At 42.9% G+C, this 20,948-nt stretch overlaps 1 protein-coding gene across 1 annotated transcript in view; it reads right to left on the reverse strand.

Moving 5' to 3' along the window:
• The window catches only part of LOC138249014 (pepsin A-like), a 128,463-nt gene that overhangs the window by 58,489 nt on the left and 49,026 nt on the right, over window positions 1–20,948 (reverse strand). The window contains exons 4-5 of the mRNA XM_069203071.1: window positions 19,056–19,173; window positions 444–562 (exon numbers count right to left, since the gene is read on the reverse strand). Of these exons, the coding sequence (XP_069059172.1) occupies window positions 444–562; window positions 19,056–19,173 (237 nt within the window). The remainder of the gene's footprint in view (window positions 1–443; window positions 563–19,055; window positions 19,174–20,948) is intronic.

Here is a 20,948-nt window from a genome sequence, read left to right on the forward strand (position 1 = left end):
AGTAAGTTGATTGTTAGCAGTTTTGTAATTCTGATAGGTTTGTGGAAACTCTTTTGCTTACCTTTGATTGGAAATTACGCAAGCATAATACAGATGTTCATTGCAAGCAACTCACTCTTGTGGATATTAGACTTCCCTGTTCGCGTTTATATGATGAGCAGGTTCCTTTTCATTTTAACTATTGGTCCCGAGCTTGCCAAAGTAGCTTTATCCATTAAGGCATCATTTAAAGTGTTCAATGGCTTCAGTAGCTACTTAAACTAATGGATACTCTAAGAGTGTGTCATTATTTCCTATGGGCCTCAGATTTCTGCGGACGGGATATCTGTCACCGTTTTGGCAGAGTAACCCATCTGCCAATATCTAAGGCCCTAAATGCCTTATTTTGTCTTTGTCTCTTTCACACTCACATGTGTATGTCAGATCATTTCCACAGCTCTTACCTGAACGGTGTCATACCCAAGAATCCCAGTGAGGCTCCCAGTGCCATAAGTGATTGAAATACTCTTATTGGCGGGTTTGTACGTGAAAGATTTTGTGGGAATAAACCTTGAATGCTTTGCTGTGGAAAGAAACAATGTTTCGTGGGTGTTAAGCCAAAGCTTGGATGAGTCAATCACATTACAAAACTTCTTTATTCCCGGTTACTGTAAATTCAACCTCAACAGCAAAAGACCTATGCCATATCCTCAAAAGAGTTTCGTAATGAGAAATCAAAGATAACACACACTGTGTGTGATATAATTTCTTATTGAGGATATTTCATATACCATCTGCCCATTTATTTCCTAGTAATTCTTTATTGGCTTTCTCTGTGAGCTCTAAATTAATTAAAGTGAATTCCTGTGAGTGTCCTACTGAAGACTAGAAAGCAACTTAGAAAAGAAGGAGAAAGCTCTATGCCAACCTTCGCTATGCCGACATGCTGAAGACTGAAATACAATTTAGAAAAGAATGGTAAAGCTTTACCCCGAGATTCAACAAGTCACACTGTCACAGGAAACCAACTCTGCTCTCCAATACAAATAAGTAGTATGCAAGAAAACACACACAATTCATAAACAACACACAATAGGAAAATTGCAATGGAACAATTTATCATTGTCTCTGGACAATATTTCTTCTTCCCTTCTGAAAGAAGAAACCATTCCTCATTAGGCACCCCAAACCTGTCAAGATTGTTATGCCATTTCTCTTCTTGCTTTTTTGAATTACACATGTAAATTAGTCAAATGTGAATGCAGGTAAGTAATATAGAATGATCCAAACATAGAAACCATTTGGTAGCCAGTGAATGAATAATCACACATTGAGCAACACAGCATTAGTGTCTAGTAGCAAATTACAACTGGTAATCAGTACTAGTGCAACAGTGTTTACATGGTATGTTGAGCCCTACAACAAATAGGGTGCAAATAGATCATAGACCAGATAGTTCACAATCCAGCAGAACAAAAATAATAATATTGAAGCACACTTAATGATGTAGTCCATTTGATTGCACACAGAGTCATCCCAGAAATAGTTCAGAATTTTCAGTATTATATTTGTTGTTATCCAAAGTATTCGTGCGGCAATTTTCAGAGTTTTGAAATTCGTACTGAGGCTTGAAAAAGTCCTGATCAGACTAAACATGTGTTGACTGCCTCATGTTGTTTAAAAATGTACAATCGGGACCAGTTTGAATACTGGGATAACTTACAGATACATTCCTGAAATTTCTGAACTAATGTAAATGCAGATTTCGGTTCTTTGCAAAGTGATAATGATTTAAAATGTTGCTACTGAATTTTGAATAAGGTTTCTAGGAGGTTGATAACTACGTGTTATTGTTACTTGGGCAAGGAGGACAGTGTTACAGAATGAAAAGACATCAAAGGGCATTAAACTACTTTCTGCTAATTGTTTATCCTGAAAGGTTCAACAGTGATTAAACAATGTTATAAACCATGATCAGAGGATGGGAAGGGTTAGAGAGGAACCTTCATGCCAGGTGCAATGAGACACCCGTGTAGCATCACATCACGCACTTTAATCGAAGGCTACGGGGAGGCTCATCTATGCAGGCGTGAACCATCTATAAACCTCAAAATTCCCTTTCCGTTGTTCTTCTATGCTAAGGCTAGGGTCAATGAATATAAATAAAGAAATGAGAGTAAGATCGCTATGAAAACGTACAGCAAATATGTATGTGTTTTTCCTCTTGTTTATGATTTTAATAAAAGTTACAGTTACCATTGTGTTTGTCTTTATTGTGGTAACAATTCACAATAGGATTTTGATTTTATAAATTAATCTTTAAAATGTATCTCTTTGTTTCCTAGTGACTTTTGAATGTGCTCTTTTCTAATCAAAGATGGTTAGGGGTCCAAGCAACTATCATTGTAGTGTCTCATGGGATTGATCATTACGTAAAACACATCTCACTTAAATACTGCTAGGTGGAATGTGGGGTGGTTGCAGTCCCACTGGTTTTCTGTCTATGGGTGGCACATTGACTGAGGGCCTGTTTTAGATCTTGACAGTATTACTGTCATCCCACCGCAGCAGCAGACCCAAGTACTCCGTCAAGTGGACAGAGTTCCAACCACCCTATTTACATGTACAGCAGCTTTGCCACCTCAATGGATTGCTCTTCCGAGCCGCCAGGCTGGCGGACTCCCGCCGACCATATTTAGATATTACAGCTCTTCAGGCATTGTTCTGGTGGTGGATTGCAGATGGAGGGGGTCTGTCGCACAGCCAATGTACAGGGCACAATGGCAGGAAATTGTACCTTCCAAACATTTTTCATTGTCACATTTGGGTTACATTTCTGAAATAATATTCATGAGAGTAGGGGTACGTCTGATGACTTGAGACCAACTTTCACACAGTTTGTTCAACATTGTGCACTGCTTTACAATTCAATTGTGTCATTGAAAAAGAATTGTTGTTCCAGTGACACACATGTACTGACTCACATTCACAACAGGAAGCACTATATTAAACTTGAAAATTCCCATTGCAAAGTACTCACATATTTTACAATTATGATGTACTGTTTATTTTGGTGCAACTAATGAATACTTACACCAAAATAAAAATAGTGTATGTCATCGATACATATATACAGGTGTGTCACAATGGTTTGTCGACATATACATGTCACAAGTTGTTTTAATAATTATTTTATGACATGTATATTACTGCACTGGTTCTGAGCTAATGTTATGTGACCACACAACGTTCAGAAGTAATATGTTATGCTGATCTTCGAGTCTGGTTAGAATGTGGGTGGGTTTCCTTTGTGATCCAGTGGCAGCAGCAACAACATGTCTTTTCTGGTCGGGTTCCAGTCAGAAACAGAATCAGGAAAAAAGGTAGGATTTCCCTTCCAATCCATCAGCTGAGGTATGGAGGTAACATCGTCACACTTGTCATGGCAAGAAGGCCCATCGTAATTTGCTTGGCGAGAAGAGTGGCTGGAGTCCTGCTGGCAGCCAATGGCATGGTTGACGCAGGTTTAGATTTCTGACGGAGTCGGTGGGTCTCGGGCAGTCTATCATCAATGGGACCGCCAACATCTAAATACAGCCGGCGGACTGCCAAGGAGGCTGCTGGAAATCCAACAGAAAAGCAATGACGCGATCAATTTCACCAACATCTAACTCAGGCCCTGAGTCCTTAGTGCCTGGGGGTCTAGAAAACCAAACTGTTGTTTCTTCAATAACCTAGAAAATGTATCATTTGATGCCTGTCCAGGGTTATGAAGTTTCCAGCTCCATGTGTGATTTTGGATGGTACACTGAAGAAACCAAATATTACAGTTAGCAGAGAAGTTTGTTCTAATATTGGATATGTACCTCTTTCAACTTGCCAGACTCTTGACTTACAAAAGGTTATTACCCCATTTTGATTTCTGTTATTTGCATTTCATGTTTATCGAATGTTTGTTGAAAATTGCACAAGTTCCAGTTCCAAAAGAGATAAGTTTCAGGGAACTAGTCATACAATATTTTCTTACTAGGTTTGCTCTTAACTCAGAGTGCTGATAACATTTTTTGTAAATGCACATGCTACATACCTTGTTGAAATATTTTATTCTTGGGTGGAGTATTGTGCTAATGATCTAATAATTGAAAAGTTTCATGCATAGAGAGCTGTTGCACTACCATCTAATTATGAACTCTATTGTGACTTAGAAGTCCTGTTAAGATATCAAGAAAACTAAGGATGGTTTGGTGGTCAATTGGCCCACGTAGTGCAGAACATCAGTATCTGTACTTAAGTAATGACAGTCACCTGCTGGGTATTGGATGGTTATAGACCATATCCTGATACAGCAAATCCAGCAGTTGCAGAAGAGAGATAGTTACTAACTCAGGTAGTGTCTGTCTATATGTGGTTTCCACAGTGAGTTTTACAAACAACTTTTACAGGAGCAGTTGCTCCTGATCACACACATGTCCAAGCTGCCGTGTAGGCTATTCGTTTACAGACTATTAATGTTATAATGGGCAAAGCACCCACAAAGTGAGAAAAATTTCCCTTCTGGATTATGCGCAAAACTAATAAGTTGGAAGCTATCTGTCCTCATACGACAACCGAGCACACCCATAGAATTTTAACTATGTGTCTATGCATTGGGATCGGACTACCAGTAAAAGAGTGCAATACTTGGGGAACAGTATTCATACTACTATGCATGGCACACCTTCATTAGCTGTGCTAACAGAAGTGTTAAAAAAATTACTATAAAATGATCATGGAACTACACCTTCTCTGTATTTAGGGATGTAGTTTTGAGACAGCCTTCTCAATAGTTCTGAGTTTCACAGGCTATTGAACTGCATCTCAAATCATAAAACTGGATTAATGGTTCTGGCGAGGAAAACAAGTAACTGAACAAAAAATAACTGGACTTTTCTTGCCACATAAATTGGCCAACCTTGCCTCATAATTTTGTGTTTTCCTGCCACATAATTACAGTGGCCTTGCCTATATCTAAAGCACTTCCATTTACCTTCTTTAAATGGCAGTACACTTTTGAAAGAATGGTGCATTAAGCAGGTTAAGATACAACACTGCTTGTTTGCCGCAGTCAAACATCACCACCAGCTCATCAGGGCCACCAACAAACTTTCCCTGCAACAACACATCAGCAACAACGCCCACAACAGCAAAACACTTTTCACCATCAGAAAGTTCACCAATCCCAGCTCTGACTCCACCGACATCCCCCCATCACAAGAACACTGCGACAACCTTGTCAGCTATTTCCACCGCAAGATCACAGACATCTATGACAGCTTCACCACCCAGGACCCCCCCAACAACTCCCACCACCAGTATGCTGACCGAAGCGTCACCCCAACCCCCACCCTCCTTTGCTGGAACAACATCACCGACTATGAGACCCGCAACATCATGGCAACCATTCACTAAGGAGCATCCACTGACCCCTGCCCCACCACATCTTCAACAAAGCCAGCAACACCCTCGCACCCAGACTGTGACACACCATCAACCACTCCTTCGAAACCGCTACCTTCCCAGAGAGTTAGAAACACGGCGAGATCAACCCTCTACTGAAGAAATCCTCCACTGACCCGGCTGACCTCAAGAACTACTGGCCCATCTCTCTACTCCCCTTTCCGGCTAAAGTCATAGAGAAGGCAGTCAACAAACAACTCACCGCCGTCCTGGAAGCCAACAACATCCTGGACTCCTCACAAACAGGATTCAGGAGCAACCATAGCACCGAGACCGCCCTCGTTGCCGCCAAAGATGACATCCGCACCCTCCTTGACCGAGGCAAGACTGTCACTCTCATCCTCCTAGACCTCTCTGCCGCCTTCAACATGGTCTCCCACAACACACTACGTGCCCGACTCCACGACGTCGGCATAAGAGACTCAGCATTGGAATGGCACTCCTCATTCCTCATTGGGCAGAACACAGAAGGTTCGACTCCCCCCCTTTCTCTCAGAAGCCACCAAGCTCAGCTGCGGCGTCCCCCAAGGATCCTTGCTGAGTCCCACCCCCTTCAACCTCTACATGACCCCACTGTCCGCCATCATCGGAAGCCAATCACTCAACATCGTCTCCTACACCGACGACACCCAACTAATCGTCTCCCTCACCAACAACCCAACCACCACCAAGAACAAATTCAACAAAGGAATGAAGGCAGTCGCCTCCTGGATGAAAGACAGTTGCCTCAAGCAGAACTCAAACAAGATAGAGGTCCTCATCCTCAGCTCCACACCCTCCGCCCTCGGAAGCACCCCCACTGACTACGCACCATCCTCGGCATCACCCTAGACTCATCGCTCTCCATTGACCGACAGGTGAGCACTGTCTCATCAGGATGCTTCCACACCCTGCACATGCTTCGGAAGATCTACAAGTGGATCCCAACCGAAACCAGAAGGACAGTCACCCAGGCCCTCGTCAGCAACTGCCTCGACTACGGCAACGCACTCTATGCCGGAACCACCGCCAAGACCCGGAAAAGGCTTCAAAGCATCCAGAACCCCTTCGCCTGACTTATCACCAACGTCCCACGTCACAGCCACACCTCGGTCCTTCTGAAAGACCTGCACTGGCCGCCTATCGACAAGAGAATCACCTTCAAACTCCTGACACACACCTACAAGGCCCTACACGACATCAGACCAGCCTACCTCAACCACAGACTCTCCTTCTACACTCCCGCCAGACAGCTCTGCTCCACCAACCAGGCCCTCGCCAATGTACATCCGGAAGACCACAGCCGGAGGAAGATCCTTCTCCCACATCACCGCCAAAACTTGGAACACCCTTCCCATCCACCTCAGACAGTCCCCTGCCTTTTCACAATTCAGAAAGGACCTCAAGACTTGGCTCTTCGACTGATCCTCAGCTTCTCCCCCACCCCAACCCCCAGTACCTTGAGAACCTCACAGGTGAGTAGTCGCACTGTACAAATCCATGATTTATTGATTGAGTGGTTTGCCAATTTAAACCTCAGAAATTCATGCAAGGCACAAACACATTTAAATTTCACTACTTATTTACAAGAACATGCACTGGTTGTTCTGCTAGCTCCCAGAAAGTCCAACTCAGCGTTTGAAAGTGAAGGTTGCCCACAGACTGTTGTATTTTGTGTTATGATGAAAAGCTATTATTGTCAAACTGAGGGCATTTGAAGCATCCAGACAGAGCATCCAGCAGTGAACAGAACATTCCTTCCCTTGATACTATACCCCCATCAGATTTCTCACAGGCTACAACAGGCTTGCCATCACTTACTAAATGCGTGCTGCCAAATAGCTTCTTACGCATCAAGAGGGGCTTGCATCTTTGAACACGGATGGGTTTGATAAGAAGCAACTGAGAAAGCATTAACAATTCCACAGCAGTGTAAGGCACAGTCAAACCCCAAATTAACTTGTGCTTAGAGGTAATGTTTAAAGTATTTGTGCAACACTTCAAACACTAAACATCTGAAACCACCACACAAAAAGGTTCATATACAAACCTGAGCAAAATTTAATAACCAATACAAGACCAAAATTTCACAAATCCAATCAGTAGAACAATAGTTATGAATGTTTAAAGAATTAACTGTAAAATAGTACCTTAAAGCATAAAGCCCCAATTATTGCTATCTGGTCACACTGGACGAGGTCAAAGTCAAAAGTTCAGGCCGATACAGTGCCAGATTAGTCCTGCATAAAATGTTACGTACTCATGTTTTTGGCCAAGAGTCCTGTTTGCGTTGCAGAGGATTGCAGGGAGCAGTGAGAGAATTGCAGGCAGTTGTCGGCATGGCATTAAGAGCAGGCCAGGGATTTTCAACTGGTGAGCTGGTGCTTTGTGTTGGTGGTACCCTGTGGGTTGTCGATGCTGCTGTGCAAAGACACGGTCTGTTGGACGCTTGCGTGGCATTTCGGACCAAGAGGATGCAGTCTTGGTGCAAATAGACCTGTTTGCAAAGAGCCCATAGGCTTGATTTTAGGAGTGCTAAGCCACATCAAGTGTTCAGGACCTGAGGGACACAATTTGGAGGTCAGTGACTCAATGCAGATGAGTCTAGGAACTGGTTGGGGAGCCTTTAAAGTCCCTGAGGCTCAGTTTAGGAGGCCAGTCGACTAACCCTTGGAGTCACTCTGGGGTTCTAGGTTCAAGATGAAATTGCAGGTCCAGTTCTTCTTTCCCAGACAGGGGGGTAGCAGGCAGCAGGTCATCACGGGCAAGGAAGCAGTTCTCTTAGAACAGTAGTCCAGTGGAGTTGCAGTCCTTGTAGCAGCACAGCTGTCCTTATTCCTGGCAGAGTATCCAAACGTCCAGAAGTTTACTTAAGAGCTCATATCTGAGGTCCCGTATTTATACCCAGTTGTGACTTTGAATGTGGAGAGAAACTTCTAGAGGTTTCCCTTTGACGTCACCAGTCATCCTGCCTTTCCTGTCCCAGCCCCAGACTAACTGCAAGAGGAATGCAGCCCTTAGTGTGGAAGGAGGCCACAACCTATTAGGGTTCAAGTGGGGCTGTGCCTCGTTCCTCCCTCCCAAAGTTCCAGTGATGGCCTACCCAGGCCTATCTAAGCTTCCTATTGTGTGTGGCTGTCTAGGAGGAATGCACAAACCTCAATTGTCAGCTAAACCCAAACACATGGCCAGAAACAGGCTACAAGAATTAAATGGATAATGCAAGAAAATAGAACATAGGGTAAAAAAGTGGTAGCTTCAGAATTGTACTTTAAAATCCAACTTCACCATAAATGAGAATATAAAATTGTGAGAATATAAAATTGTGATTCCAGAGTCACTAAACATTTGGAAATTACACATAAAATTTAATAAGGCAACTCTAATATTATCCTATGGAGAAATAGGCCTTGCAGTAGTGAAAAATGAATTTAAAAGTTTTTTACTAATATGACATGTAAAACTTAAAAGTACATACTTTACTTTTTAAATACATTTCACTCTGCCCTTTGGGCTGTCCAGGGCCTACCCCAGGTGTGACTTACATGTATTGGAAAGGAATGTTTGGCCTTGGCCCAAGGCTTATGGTGCCAGGTTGAAGTGGCAGTTTAAAAATGGACTCACATGCTCTGCAACGGCAGGCCTGAAACATGTTTGAAGGGCTACTTAAGTAGGTGGTACAATGAGTGCTGCAGGCCCACTAGTAGCATTTTATTTGAGGCTCTGTTTACAAGGAGTACCACTTTACTAGAGACTTCTAGGTAAATTAAGGGCCTCATTTACAAGGATTTTGCGTTGTCTTAGCATCATTTTGTTTACATTAAGGCAGCGCTAAACAGTCCCCCACCTCACGCCACATTTACAAACTGGCACAATATCACCATTTTGTGCCAGTTTGTAAAGCCTTGTGCTACATTATACCTGCGCCAAGGTATAATATATATAAGGTAGGCATTCTCCCATTAAAAGCCGCACAGAAATGGCACAGTGAAATCTTGTAAATTTCACTGCACCATGCTGCGCCAGAATAGCGTCATTTTTTTCAACACCTTCTCAGGGCAGGTTATAAAGGAGATGCTGTGCTGTTGTCTATAGGGTCTCCTTAACATTGCTGGACTAGCTTCAAAATTTTTGTCACTAGTCCAGCAATGTTAACGTTTAGCGCAACAACAGCGTCAGAATTTCAGATGCTGTTGTGGACACCTTGCCCAAGAAAACTGGAGCAACAATCACATTGCACCAGTTTTTTCTACATGGGCCCCTAAGTATGCCAACTGGGGATAAGCTAATATTATCCTGTTTTAAGGAGTGAGGACATGCACTTTAGCACTGGTTAGCAGTAGTGTAACAAAGGGGCCCCCTCAGCACCATACTCTGTCTGAGAGCTCTTGCGTGAGTCCTGAGGGGGGCCATCAATATACTGTGCAGGGGGCCCCCTCAAGTTTGGTCATACCACTGCTGGTGTGCAGAGTCCTAATACCAGCAAAAAAAGAAATCCAAAAAATGGAGGAGGAAGGCTAAATGTTGGGGGAATCACACCCTAAGGCTTGCAGGTCTAATAGACCATGACAAAATCAGGACTCTGGAGACAGTACAGTATTGAAAGAAATGGATGGACCTAGCCCCTCTACGACCCTGGCGGAGGGACGGCTGCCATTAAGACTGTGGCAGTTGCACCACGGTCGGACCGCCAACACCGACACTTCTCCTCCAGTGGAGGGGCTGGCAGAGCTGGAGGTCCTAATCCATCAGGGCAGCGCTGCAAGCAGCACTACCCTGCAGATTACGAGTCCCTTCTCCGCGAGGATTACATGGCGGAAGCCCCACCATGTAAAGGCTGGCAGAGACGGGGTGCAGGGGATCCCCATAGGAGGCCCCTGCACTGCCCATGCACTTGGCATGGGTAGTGCAGGGGCTCCCATGGCCAGTTCCGTCACGTTTTCCACTGTCTGCTTTGCAGACAGTGACAAGCGCAACAGGTGATGGTGCACCCTGTGCACCGCAAAAATTGCCGCCAGCTCTATTATGAGCCAGTGTCAATGCTGTGGGCGGTTTCCCATTGGGCCAGCCGGCAGAAACTTGGTTTCCACCCGCTGACCCAGTGGGAAACTCTTAATAGGGGCTGCGGGAAGCAGACCGCTCTGGCGGTAACACGACTGCAGGACTCTGGCGGACAGCCTATTCCGTCAGCCGAAGTCTTAATTATGGGCAAATATCATGGAAAAGACAAGTATATCAAACAGAAAAGTGAAGCTGAACTTAGGATAAAGAAAGAAGAGAAGAGAAAGGTTCTGACTTAAGATAAATAAATTAGCTGGTCTACCAAAATAACAATGCCCTGAAAACTACGGATACTTACGTGAAACAAGACATGGATAATGGCATTTCTGGACAGAGCAGCACAAGTGACAAAGGTTTGCTATATATTCAAGGAGCATCCAGTAGAGACTACAATTTAAGAACATAAACTGTTTGAGACACCAGACGGGCAAGTGAACCCTTCAGTCAGGATTCATAATGGAAAAATACAGACTGAGGGGGACATTCTGCACAGTATGGAAGTTATATTTTTGCCTCATTTATCAAATGCTTATGACATCATGCTAGCAGAAGATGCGTAAATGCGTAAGAAATTGTGTTATTGTTTGAGGGGGCAGAAGCCTCACTCAGGTAACAACTACAATCCTTTGTCAGGGTAAACCTCTATAGTCACTAAATTAACTTGTGCTTAAACCTTTGGTAGCTTAGCACAAAAGCAGTCAGGCTTCACTTAGAAGTGCTGAGTGAAGTATTTATGCAGCACACAAACAGTAATAAAGTGAAAACATAACAATGAAAAATTCCACGCCAATATGGACAAATAGAGAACATTTTACCAAATAAAATACAGCAAAACAAATTAAAACCAATCAGTAGGATCGGAGCTGTGAATTCTTATTTTAGAGTAAATTAGCACCAACAGTGAGTATCTGGTCATGAAGGAATGGGGCAAAGTCCAAAGGTAAGGCTGACCACAATGAAGCGGGGTCAGGCATGGAGGTGGATCTAGTCTGGTCTTTGTATTACCTTCAGAGTTAAAAAAGAAATTTTGAGGAAAAGCTCCTGAGAAGGCAAGTGTTCAGTGGGCAAGGCAGCCAGTGGTGTCAGAGGAGGAGGCATTGTCATAAAGGAGCTGCTAGACCAAGTTGCGATGAAGATTTTTGCATTTGTACTTAGTGGCTTTTTTGGAAGTCCAAAATCTCCAGCAGGGTGAAGCTGGAGGCTGTAGCCAGTGAGGGTTCCACAAGGCCAGATACCTTTGCTGAGATGTCCTGATGAACAGTATTTTCTGCTGTAGAGAAGAAAATAGCACGAGCTACCATAAAGTCAGGCCGTCCAACGATGCAACTTGGGTGTCGCTCAGCTGGCCAGTAGGTCTTGGTCTTGTGTCGCTTCTCAGAGCATTTTTTGTGATAACTTTTCTAAGTACCAGGATTTTGGAGACGAACCCCCAACAACACCTTCAATGGTTCAGGACCTGCGGGGCACCATTTAGTGGACTAGGACTCACTCCAGCAGATGCAAGATGCAGGGTTTAAAGGCCCAGGAGCTTGTTGCTCACACAAGGTCATCCAGCTAGTCCTTGGAGTCACTTCTTGTGGTCCTGGGTTCACGGAAACAGTTCAATCCATACTCCACCAATGGAATGCCTTCCTGCTGCAAAGTAATTCAACATAGCGATATGCACTTCCTTGTATTACTTAGAATATACTAAACTATGCACAGCCAAGTAAGGTGCCTTTGAGTTGCTTAGTAAATCCCCCTGAAGGACTTGTGTTGCCTTACAGTGACTTGTGTCATGCAAGAGCAATGCAAGCTTTTTGTAAATCTGGCCCTTTTACACTCAAGATAATAAACAAATACAGTAATTTGGGTTATTCCTAGTACATACGGCTATACCTACATAGTGTACAATGAAAGACAGACAAGTCCCATAGCTTACAGGTGACATCTGTTACCATCTTCTGAGGAGAGTTTCACTCCCATCGAGAAAGTTCTTGCTGCCATACAGCCAGTGGTATTGAAAGAGCACCCTTTGGAATAGAGGAAACAAATTATAGTCTCTCTTATAGCTACAGAAGAAGCAGCAACAAAGCAAGTATTCCTAATACTCTCAATCTACACCTGCGGTGGATGCCGCTGTCAACTTCTCTGAATGCTACTGATGTAAAATTTTAATATGATCCCACATGCAATAATTTTTGGACTACATCTACAATATGCCAAAAACTACAAATGTTTAACAATGTTTTACAAATAAATGAGCAGAAGAGTGTGCTCTGCACAGACGGCTCTGCACAGAGAGAATGACCAAAACACCTTGGAACAAATTATCGAAGGTTACAATATTGAGTTTTTGGTATATAAAATTGTTTTTAAGAATTTAATTGTATTTAATTGCATTTCATCCTGTTTACTTCAATGTAGCTGTAATAAATATAGCTTTTAATAATGATATATATGAGGTGGTGTATCAACTTTAGGTGCTAGGATTGTTAGTAAACTTGTTATTATTATTTGTTAAATATAGTTTGTAATTTTAAATGTAATTGGTAATCTATATTGTAGTAGCCTGTTGACAGGTGTGTAGGAATTATAGTGGGAAGATAATTAAATCATAATTATGTGTATTTTAATGTTTATCCTTTTTTATTGTTAATTAAATATGTAATTGATTATTGTTAGACCTTACATCCTTGGTGCGGCATTTCCTCCTCGAACGTTTTGCCTTCCCTCCTTTTTGTTTTCACTTTAGGTCTCTCTTTACCACTGCTAACCAATGCTAAAGTGCTTTTGTTCTCTCCTTCAAAGGTGGTAAAATTGGACTACACCTATTTGGCACATTTAATTTACTTGTAAGTACCTAGTAGAATGGTACAACCTGTACCCAGGGTCAGTATATTAAATTCTACTAATGGGCCAGCAGCACACATTGTGCAAACCACTATAGTGGCCTTTCCTTTTAAAACATGCCTCAAACCTGCCACTGCAGGCCTGCAGTGAAGTTTTAAACTGCCATTTTTACGTAGGGAAAATCAATATTTTGTGAGGCCTAAACATTCCTTTAAAATACTTATGAGTAACCCCTAAAGTATCCCCTAAAGTATAATAGGGCAGGGTGCACTGTATTTGAAAAGTATAATGTGAAAAACTCCTAAATATGGCTGTCCCAGTTGCAAGGTATATCTCTCCCCATGAGCAAGTAAAGAAATGGGATTTACACTCAAATGAATTGTAATTCAAAAAGTATCTTTCATGGCAAGGTTGGATTTTAAGTCACAGTTTTGCCTTCTTCCAGTGTCTTGGGTCACTTGACAGTAAATGGCTTCGCTGTTGGGGTCTGTGATAAGTTAGGATAACACCTTGAAATTAATTAAATTCACAGCCCAAACGGTCATCCTTTCAGAAGAACAGAACACCTCCCCACACCCAGGGCCTTAGTCTCAGGTTTGGGAGCAGGTTCACACCTCAATGAAGGTGGTGTTCAGCTGCCAGGTGGCACTTGGACTCATGCAAACCGGCATCCCTGCCTCATAGGCCGCAAGGCCTTCGTAGAAATGACTTTCTAATATTTAAAGGAAGGTTAAGATGATTCAGAAGTGGTTAATTTGATAAATGGAATCTGCAGTCTCCATCCAGGGACAAGGATCTTCTGTGGATCTGACAGTCCCATACTGATACCTGATTGGCTTCCAACACTTCAACCAGTAAGTGTTGGCAGCCATTTTGGGACTTGGACTCAGCTGAATCACAAGAAAAATTACAAATAAAGAAAAGGGGGCAGGGTAGGAATACCTGGACTCCCTAGGCCTCGTGCTGGACTTCCCCAGGTACCCCGCCTGAGTCAAAAAGCATTTTTGTTAGATGTTTGCTGCAAAATCATGGAGGATAATCGTGGCCCCCCCCCCCCGGAGCCACTAATGGCCCAGGGGATCACCATTCCCCAGGGCTGGCTCCCGATATCCCGAGGTGCCCACCCTCGGGACATTGTAGGTAGTGTTGCTATGACAGCTCCTGCCGAGCGAGAGCAAACTGTAAATCCTCTCTCTGCCAGAACGAGCAGGAAAACTGCTCCCAATCTCTGGGAATTGTCTTTTAATTTTTTTCCCTGCCCTTTGTGGAGTGGGCAGGAAAGCAGATTGAACAATTGTGCCATCATTTTTTGCTGCTTCCTGCACGTGGGAGAAATGGGACTTGAGGCTCCCCCCGCAGTCTAGAAGAGTCCACATTGTTCAGTTCTTAGAAAAATAAGCAGGGGAGGACCCATTCAGCACCAATGCCCATTTCACAGAAATTAAACCTCAATGGGAAGCACTTACACATATAAACATAGCAGGTGCCCCAGTTGAGGCTCGCTTCTATAAAAGGCAAATCCTTCCAAATTCTTGAACTTATCCAAGGCAAAGCAACTGTGTTATCTCTGCAATTCCACGTTAAAAACTGATCTGGAATACTTGATGGAGGTGACTGCATCCTTGCTGTATTGGAGCACAATCTATTCTATCGTGACTGTCACAATGTTGTGTCATCCTTTTAATTACTTAAGTATGCAAATGCGCAAATGACCTTGATGCTCCATCTGTTTTCCCCCGCCCCGTACATGTTAGTGATATGCATTTGTCATCCTTTGTTTTTCCAGCTTGATGGACAGCTTACTAAAATGTCCTTCGAGTGTTTGTGATACTGAGGATTATGAGCACATCTCCACCAAACAAAGCAGTACTTCATATTAAGAGAAAGTAACTTTGTTTGGTGGAGGTTTAACTCTTTCTAGAATTGCTGTCTTCTCTATAGAAGGATTCATATAAGCACAAATTTCAGTAGGAAGACACTTGAGGAACAGTCATATTCCCAAAATTAGGCCGGACATGGTCACTGGATGCATCACCTTGGGGTCCATTATATAGTGGTAGAGCAGAATTTGCACAATACAATTGCCCAACGAGGTAGCAGTTACTAATTAGCTAGTAAAATGTGCTCCAGTTGGGTAGATATTTTGCATAAAACTGTGGACTCTTCTTGGATAAATAAGCAGGTAAGGATCCATTCTGACACCGGTGCTCATTTCACAGAAATTAAACCTCAAGGGGAAGCACTTACAAATGTAAATAAATCAGATGCCCCAGTTGAAGCTCCCGTTCTGTATAGGGCAAAACATCCCAACTTATTGAACTTATCCAAGGCAAAGCAAAGGTGTTTTCTCTGGATTTCCATGTTGAAAAACCCCTACGGCCTACCCCCACTGCGCACAGCCTTTGGCAGTGCTTGCAGTGGGGTTGAACGCCTACGGGGGATTGCTCGCTGTGGCCAGGCCCTGAGGCCACCTCCCACCACAGACAGCCTTTGTCCTTGCATGGCTGGGGGTTGGGTGCCTACGGGGTGTTGGTCACAGGGCCTACGCAGTGAGGTTTGGATTAATGTAAGGTAATTTAATATCACTTAATGTTAAAAAAAACTTTGAAATTCACAAAAAAAAAGCAAAAGTTACAAGGATGTTATAGTTAGGAATTAGAATAAAAAAAACTTATATCTTCACTGATTAAAGCAAAGGTTACAGAGACGTTATAGGTAGGTTCAGATTTTCAACACACAAAACCATAGAAGTTCAGCAGTTGTTGTCACCTGAACGAACTATGACTTACAAGCCAAAATGCACTGCTTATGACCTCACATATTACATCACTCATGACAAGGTCAGTAAAATCACTGATGACATCACTGATTTGATCTCAACTGACATCACTGATGACACCTTCCAGAAAAGTAAACTTCGATATACTTCAAAAAATACTATTTTTTTTTTTTTTATAAATAAGAAAAGGAGACAGATGAGTGGCGTACGGCAAAGAGCTCACTTTAACCTTATCAACTACTACACACACATCACTTTTGTGAATATTCAACAAACTGCACCAAAGTTATTAGCAAAACAAAAAACGCTTTGCCTATGCAAACTAGATCCTAAATATAACTACCTACTGGCGACTGTTGCATCTTGAGACCCCCACTTTTTCTCGGCCCCCGCTTGACAAACTACCCTGAAACTTTGAAGACAGAAGCTGAAGTGAGTGGCAAATTAGTTTTGAAAATGTTGTGATGATTTGTCAAACTGATCCAAAGTTATTAGCAAAACAAAAAATGCTTCACCTATGGAAACTAGGACCTTTACTTTGGTCATTAGTGTTTAGAGTAGTGGAGAGTGGGGGAAGTGGGTTATTTGAAGTTAATTGTCATCCTACTTCCCCTTCTTCTGGGCATGCAGTGGCCATTCAGAAAAATGTATAGAAGCAAGGTCTCCCTGGTCACCACCACGAAGAACCAACCTAGATTTGGTTTACAAACAAGATGGTGATGACAGGAGCAACAAGAGTTTCTTAAGGGGCGTTGTGACGAGTGCAATCATTTTGATGCAGTAGGATTGACAAGGGTGTGCTCGATGAGGTGTAGAATTTAGTAGGCATGAGGTGTAGAAGGTAAACAGGAGCGAAGAGGGTATGACTCATAATGCACTATTAGTGGTAACAATGTAGGCAAAACTAAGGTGATATCCCTGCTTTTCAAGAGATTGATGTAGTGTATTCTACATGTGAACAATTGTGTGACTCATTCAAAAATAATCAGACAAGGAAATAGCCAGCATAATAAGGTCACATGCACAACTTGTAGGATACAAGCAAGAAAGTGTTGGTAGTGAAGAACGCCCTGTGGCCTTGTGGTGCAAAGAATAAAATGTTTACCAGAATTTGTGGCATACGAGGGAGGCAGAGTTGATGCGGATAGGGGGGGGGGCTTTCTGAGGAGAAGCTGACATTCAGACGAGGACAGACTATAATAACACTAAATATAATAAGAATGAACCAGTAAAGATGTAATGGAGAACAGACACTGGAGGAATAAAACCTTCAAACCAGCAGTATTGTTAACACCCTTGCAAGCTAAGTGGTAGTGGTCAGGCTCAGCACAAGTTATGTTATGCAACGTGTATTTGTAAAGCACACAATCACCCACAATAGTATCTAGGCACTGAGCAGGTGTGCGTGCCTAGCCCAGCCTTCTTGTAGGTTGGTTAATTGAAAGCCAGCTCTTCAGCTTCTTGTGAAATTCAAGAAGAAGAGTTGTTGAGGCTTGGATGTGGAGTGGGAGTACATTCGCTTTGTATCAGGAACTTTGAAAACATCCAGGTTAGGGCAGGTTGGAGGTAACATATAGTGATATAGTAGGATCATACGTTTGCAAGACCCTTTTGTCTGGACCTTAAACTCTTTGGAGCAAATTTAGGAGTCCCTAGGAGCACCTTGCACCGCATTAGTGTCAAATTATTTTTATGCTAATGTGGCATTAGAAGGCCAAAAACGCAGTGCTATATTTACAAAGTGGCACAATGCATGCAGGGCACCACTTTTTAACCCTTTGCGCCACATTATGTCTGTGCCAAGCATAATGTAGGCTAAGAGGGCATTCCCATTTTGGGGGGCCAAGAAAATGGTGCAAAGAAATTTAAAAGATTTCTTTGCATCATTTTTTTAATACTTTTAACAGCTGCTCAGAGCAGGCGTTAAAAGGAGGCACACCATTGGTTTCAATGGGCCTCAAAGGGCTTTGCAGGATTAGCCTCAATTTGTTTTACGCTAATCCTCCAAAGGTCCGAACTAGCATCAAAAATGTTGACGCTAGTTCTCCTAACTACTGCCATGGTGCACAGTATCTTAAGTATGGCGCACACATGGTGGCAATAGTGGTGCTCAATGCAGTTTTCCTAAATCAGGCCTTTTTATCTTTTGAGCTTGTTGATTTTTTATTGTTTCCTGCGTCCCAGATACCTCTATCAGGGTGTGCGCCTGATTTTTATACTGGGGGTCGGCCCATTGTTCATTGTACTATTCCATCCATCTGGTGGAGAGACTGCCGGCCATATTTATAAATGATCGCCAAGGTGGCAATTATTTTCAAAGCATTAGTAAGAACCATCCTCCTGGTGGTTCCCGTCAGTGAATTTCTCTGTTTGGTAGAGCCCTCCACCAAACAGTTTTATTATTTTCAAAAAGAAAATCTCTAAGTTGATTTTCTTTTAAAAAACAAAAAAGAGAATACTATGAAAGGCTTCTTCCAAAGTGAGGGGAGCATTTAGGAGTTATCATTTCCCCTTAATGCTGTGGTTTTCCTGGCAGTGACGGGCAGTGAAAACTGACCTCTAATTCTGCTCATCCAAATTATGTAGGTGGAATCAGAGGTCTGCCTCTGACACCCTTACTCGGCAGGGCTGTCGGAGGGGCTTAATCACTGTAGGTATGGAGAAGTCTCTGCCTTCATTAAAGCTATGGTCCGCTTGCATATACACTTGTCAGAAGGACTTTTATAGTGCATAGATACTCTGTCACCCATACGACTGAGTATGCATACCACCAAGATGTAAATCAAGCCCTATGTCTTGACTTCAGTTTATGCAATTTAAAGGATTATCCGAGGATCATTTTGCTCATCTCTATTTTTCAAGACTTTGGTCCAGCGAGTTCTGCGCATGCACAATTCTGTGAGTCTTTCACAAAAATACAAATACTTACAGCAGGAGGTGCTTTTGCAGGAGGTCGATGGGACCCAGAGATTAGACGAGCCAGTGTCAAAGACCACAGTGAACTCCTGGGCAGGGGTCCCAATGGAGATCACTCCAAAATAAGAAACCTATTGGAAATCAGAAGTAAAGGGAGACACAGATGTTACATTAAACCTCAAAACTCTCGACTCTAACTCTTGTTTAAGTGATGAGGCTTTGAAACAACAGCTCAAAATTACCTGGTTGTAGGTAGTTTGAAAATTACTGGAACAAAGAGTGATTTTTCATTGATAATTGTTCATTATCGCATCATTTATGTCCACCTTGGATAATCAGTGCTTGGGTGAGTGTTCCTTGGATGTTCTCATGGTTGCTTGCTGCACCATCCTAGTAACCGTGGCATGTCCACTGAGCTACCCTACTCTGCTTCGAGACATACATCACCCATTGTGTGGAGGAGGGATGTCTGTCCTGAAGTATAGAATCAAAGGGAGTCCCTGCACCATCCTAGTAACCACTGAGCTACCGTATCCTGCTTCAAGACATACATCACCCATTGTGTGGAGGAGGGATGTCTGTCCTGAAGTATAGAATCAAAGGGAGTCCCTGCACCATCCTAGTAACCACTGAACTACCGTATCCTGCTTCAAGACATACATCACACGTGCATTGAAGTCAAAGTCAACAGTGTTTCGCCTCGTGTGATTGCTGTTCGTATAACCTACTACAGGACATATAACGGACTTATTCCAACACAGGCACCAACACCAGTGTTTTTTATGCACTGACCATGACTGAGTGTTCGGTTTAAAGTCGTACACAGTATCAAAGAGCTGCTAAGTGAGTGACGTTGCATGACAAATATTTCACTTCATTACAGGCTGAAATACATTAAATACTGACAATATGGCCAGTTAAGTTAGATGGGAAACTGAGTATTTCCTTGGGACCTGAATGGCAGCAGCACAGATAGACATGGCCTTACAAAACCAAGACCCATATTTATACTTTTCGACGCAAAACTGCGCAACGATACTATAAATATGGGCCCTAATTCACGGATACCTAGTGAAAAGCAGACAAACAGCTGTTTCCACAGATATACGATGCATCAGTGCAGTTCAGTGGTAAAACACAGGCTGCAATATATATTTTGAAAAAACATTGCTTCCCAAATACGGGCTGCGTAAAATTATACCTTGAAAGATCTCCATCGGAAGAATTCAGTCTGTATTTATTTGGGCAACACTCAGTCACATTCAGGTAGGGAGACATTTACTTATGCAAGTTGTGAATGTGGTCGTTCATATTTTTGCAAAAGATGCTTTTGATTTCTATGTTTGCAGGTTAAGCGTTCTGTGAAGTACCGAGATATCGTCCTACATTGATTTTGTGCCCTATATATTGTTTACAAAAGTATCAGCACACTGCAGTTAGGAAGAGACACCCTGCATGCAATGGCGGTGACATGTGTGTAAACAATAAACCATACATCAGCGACCATCAGCCCAAACTGCAGCCCCCCTCCTCCCTCAGGTGTATGCGGGGCCCGCAGGTGGACGGGGTGACCTTCCTATACATCTGATGACGTTATTCCGGGTAGGGGAGGTAAGGCCAGTGGTAGGAGGGAGCACAATGAACCACTGATAATTAGTCTGCTCGAAGGAGAATACAGCATTTGTAATGATAAAGGCACTGATTGTCTGCAAAGTTCATTCAACAAGGAGAGCTGAAGGTAGACTCTGTGAGAGTGAGAGTTAATATTCCTCAGACCAGCAGCATTCACGGAACAAGTAGTTTAACCTGTTCTTAGAGCTACTAAGAGCAGCTCCTCCCGTATGTCACCGTATAAACAGCCCCAATGCCTCTATCAGCAGTATTTCCCATAGATAACTGCACAAAT

Source organism: Pleurodeles waltl, chromosome 8 (genome assembly GCF_031143425.1).
Source record: "Pleurodeles waltl isolate 20211129_DDA chromosome 8, aPleWal1.hap1.20221129, whole genome shotgun sequence".
Lineage (NCBI taxonomy): Eukaryota > Metazoa > Chordata > Amphibia > Caudata > Salamandridae > Pleurodeles > Pleurodeles waltl.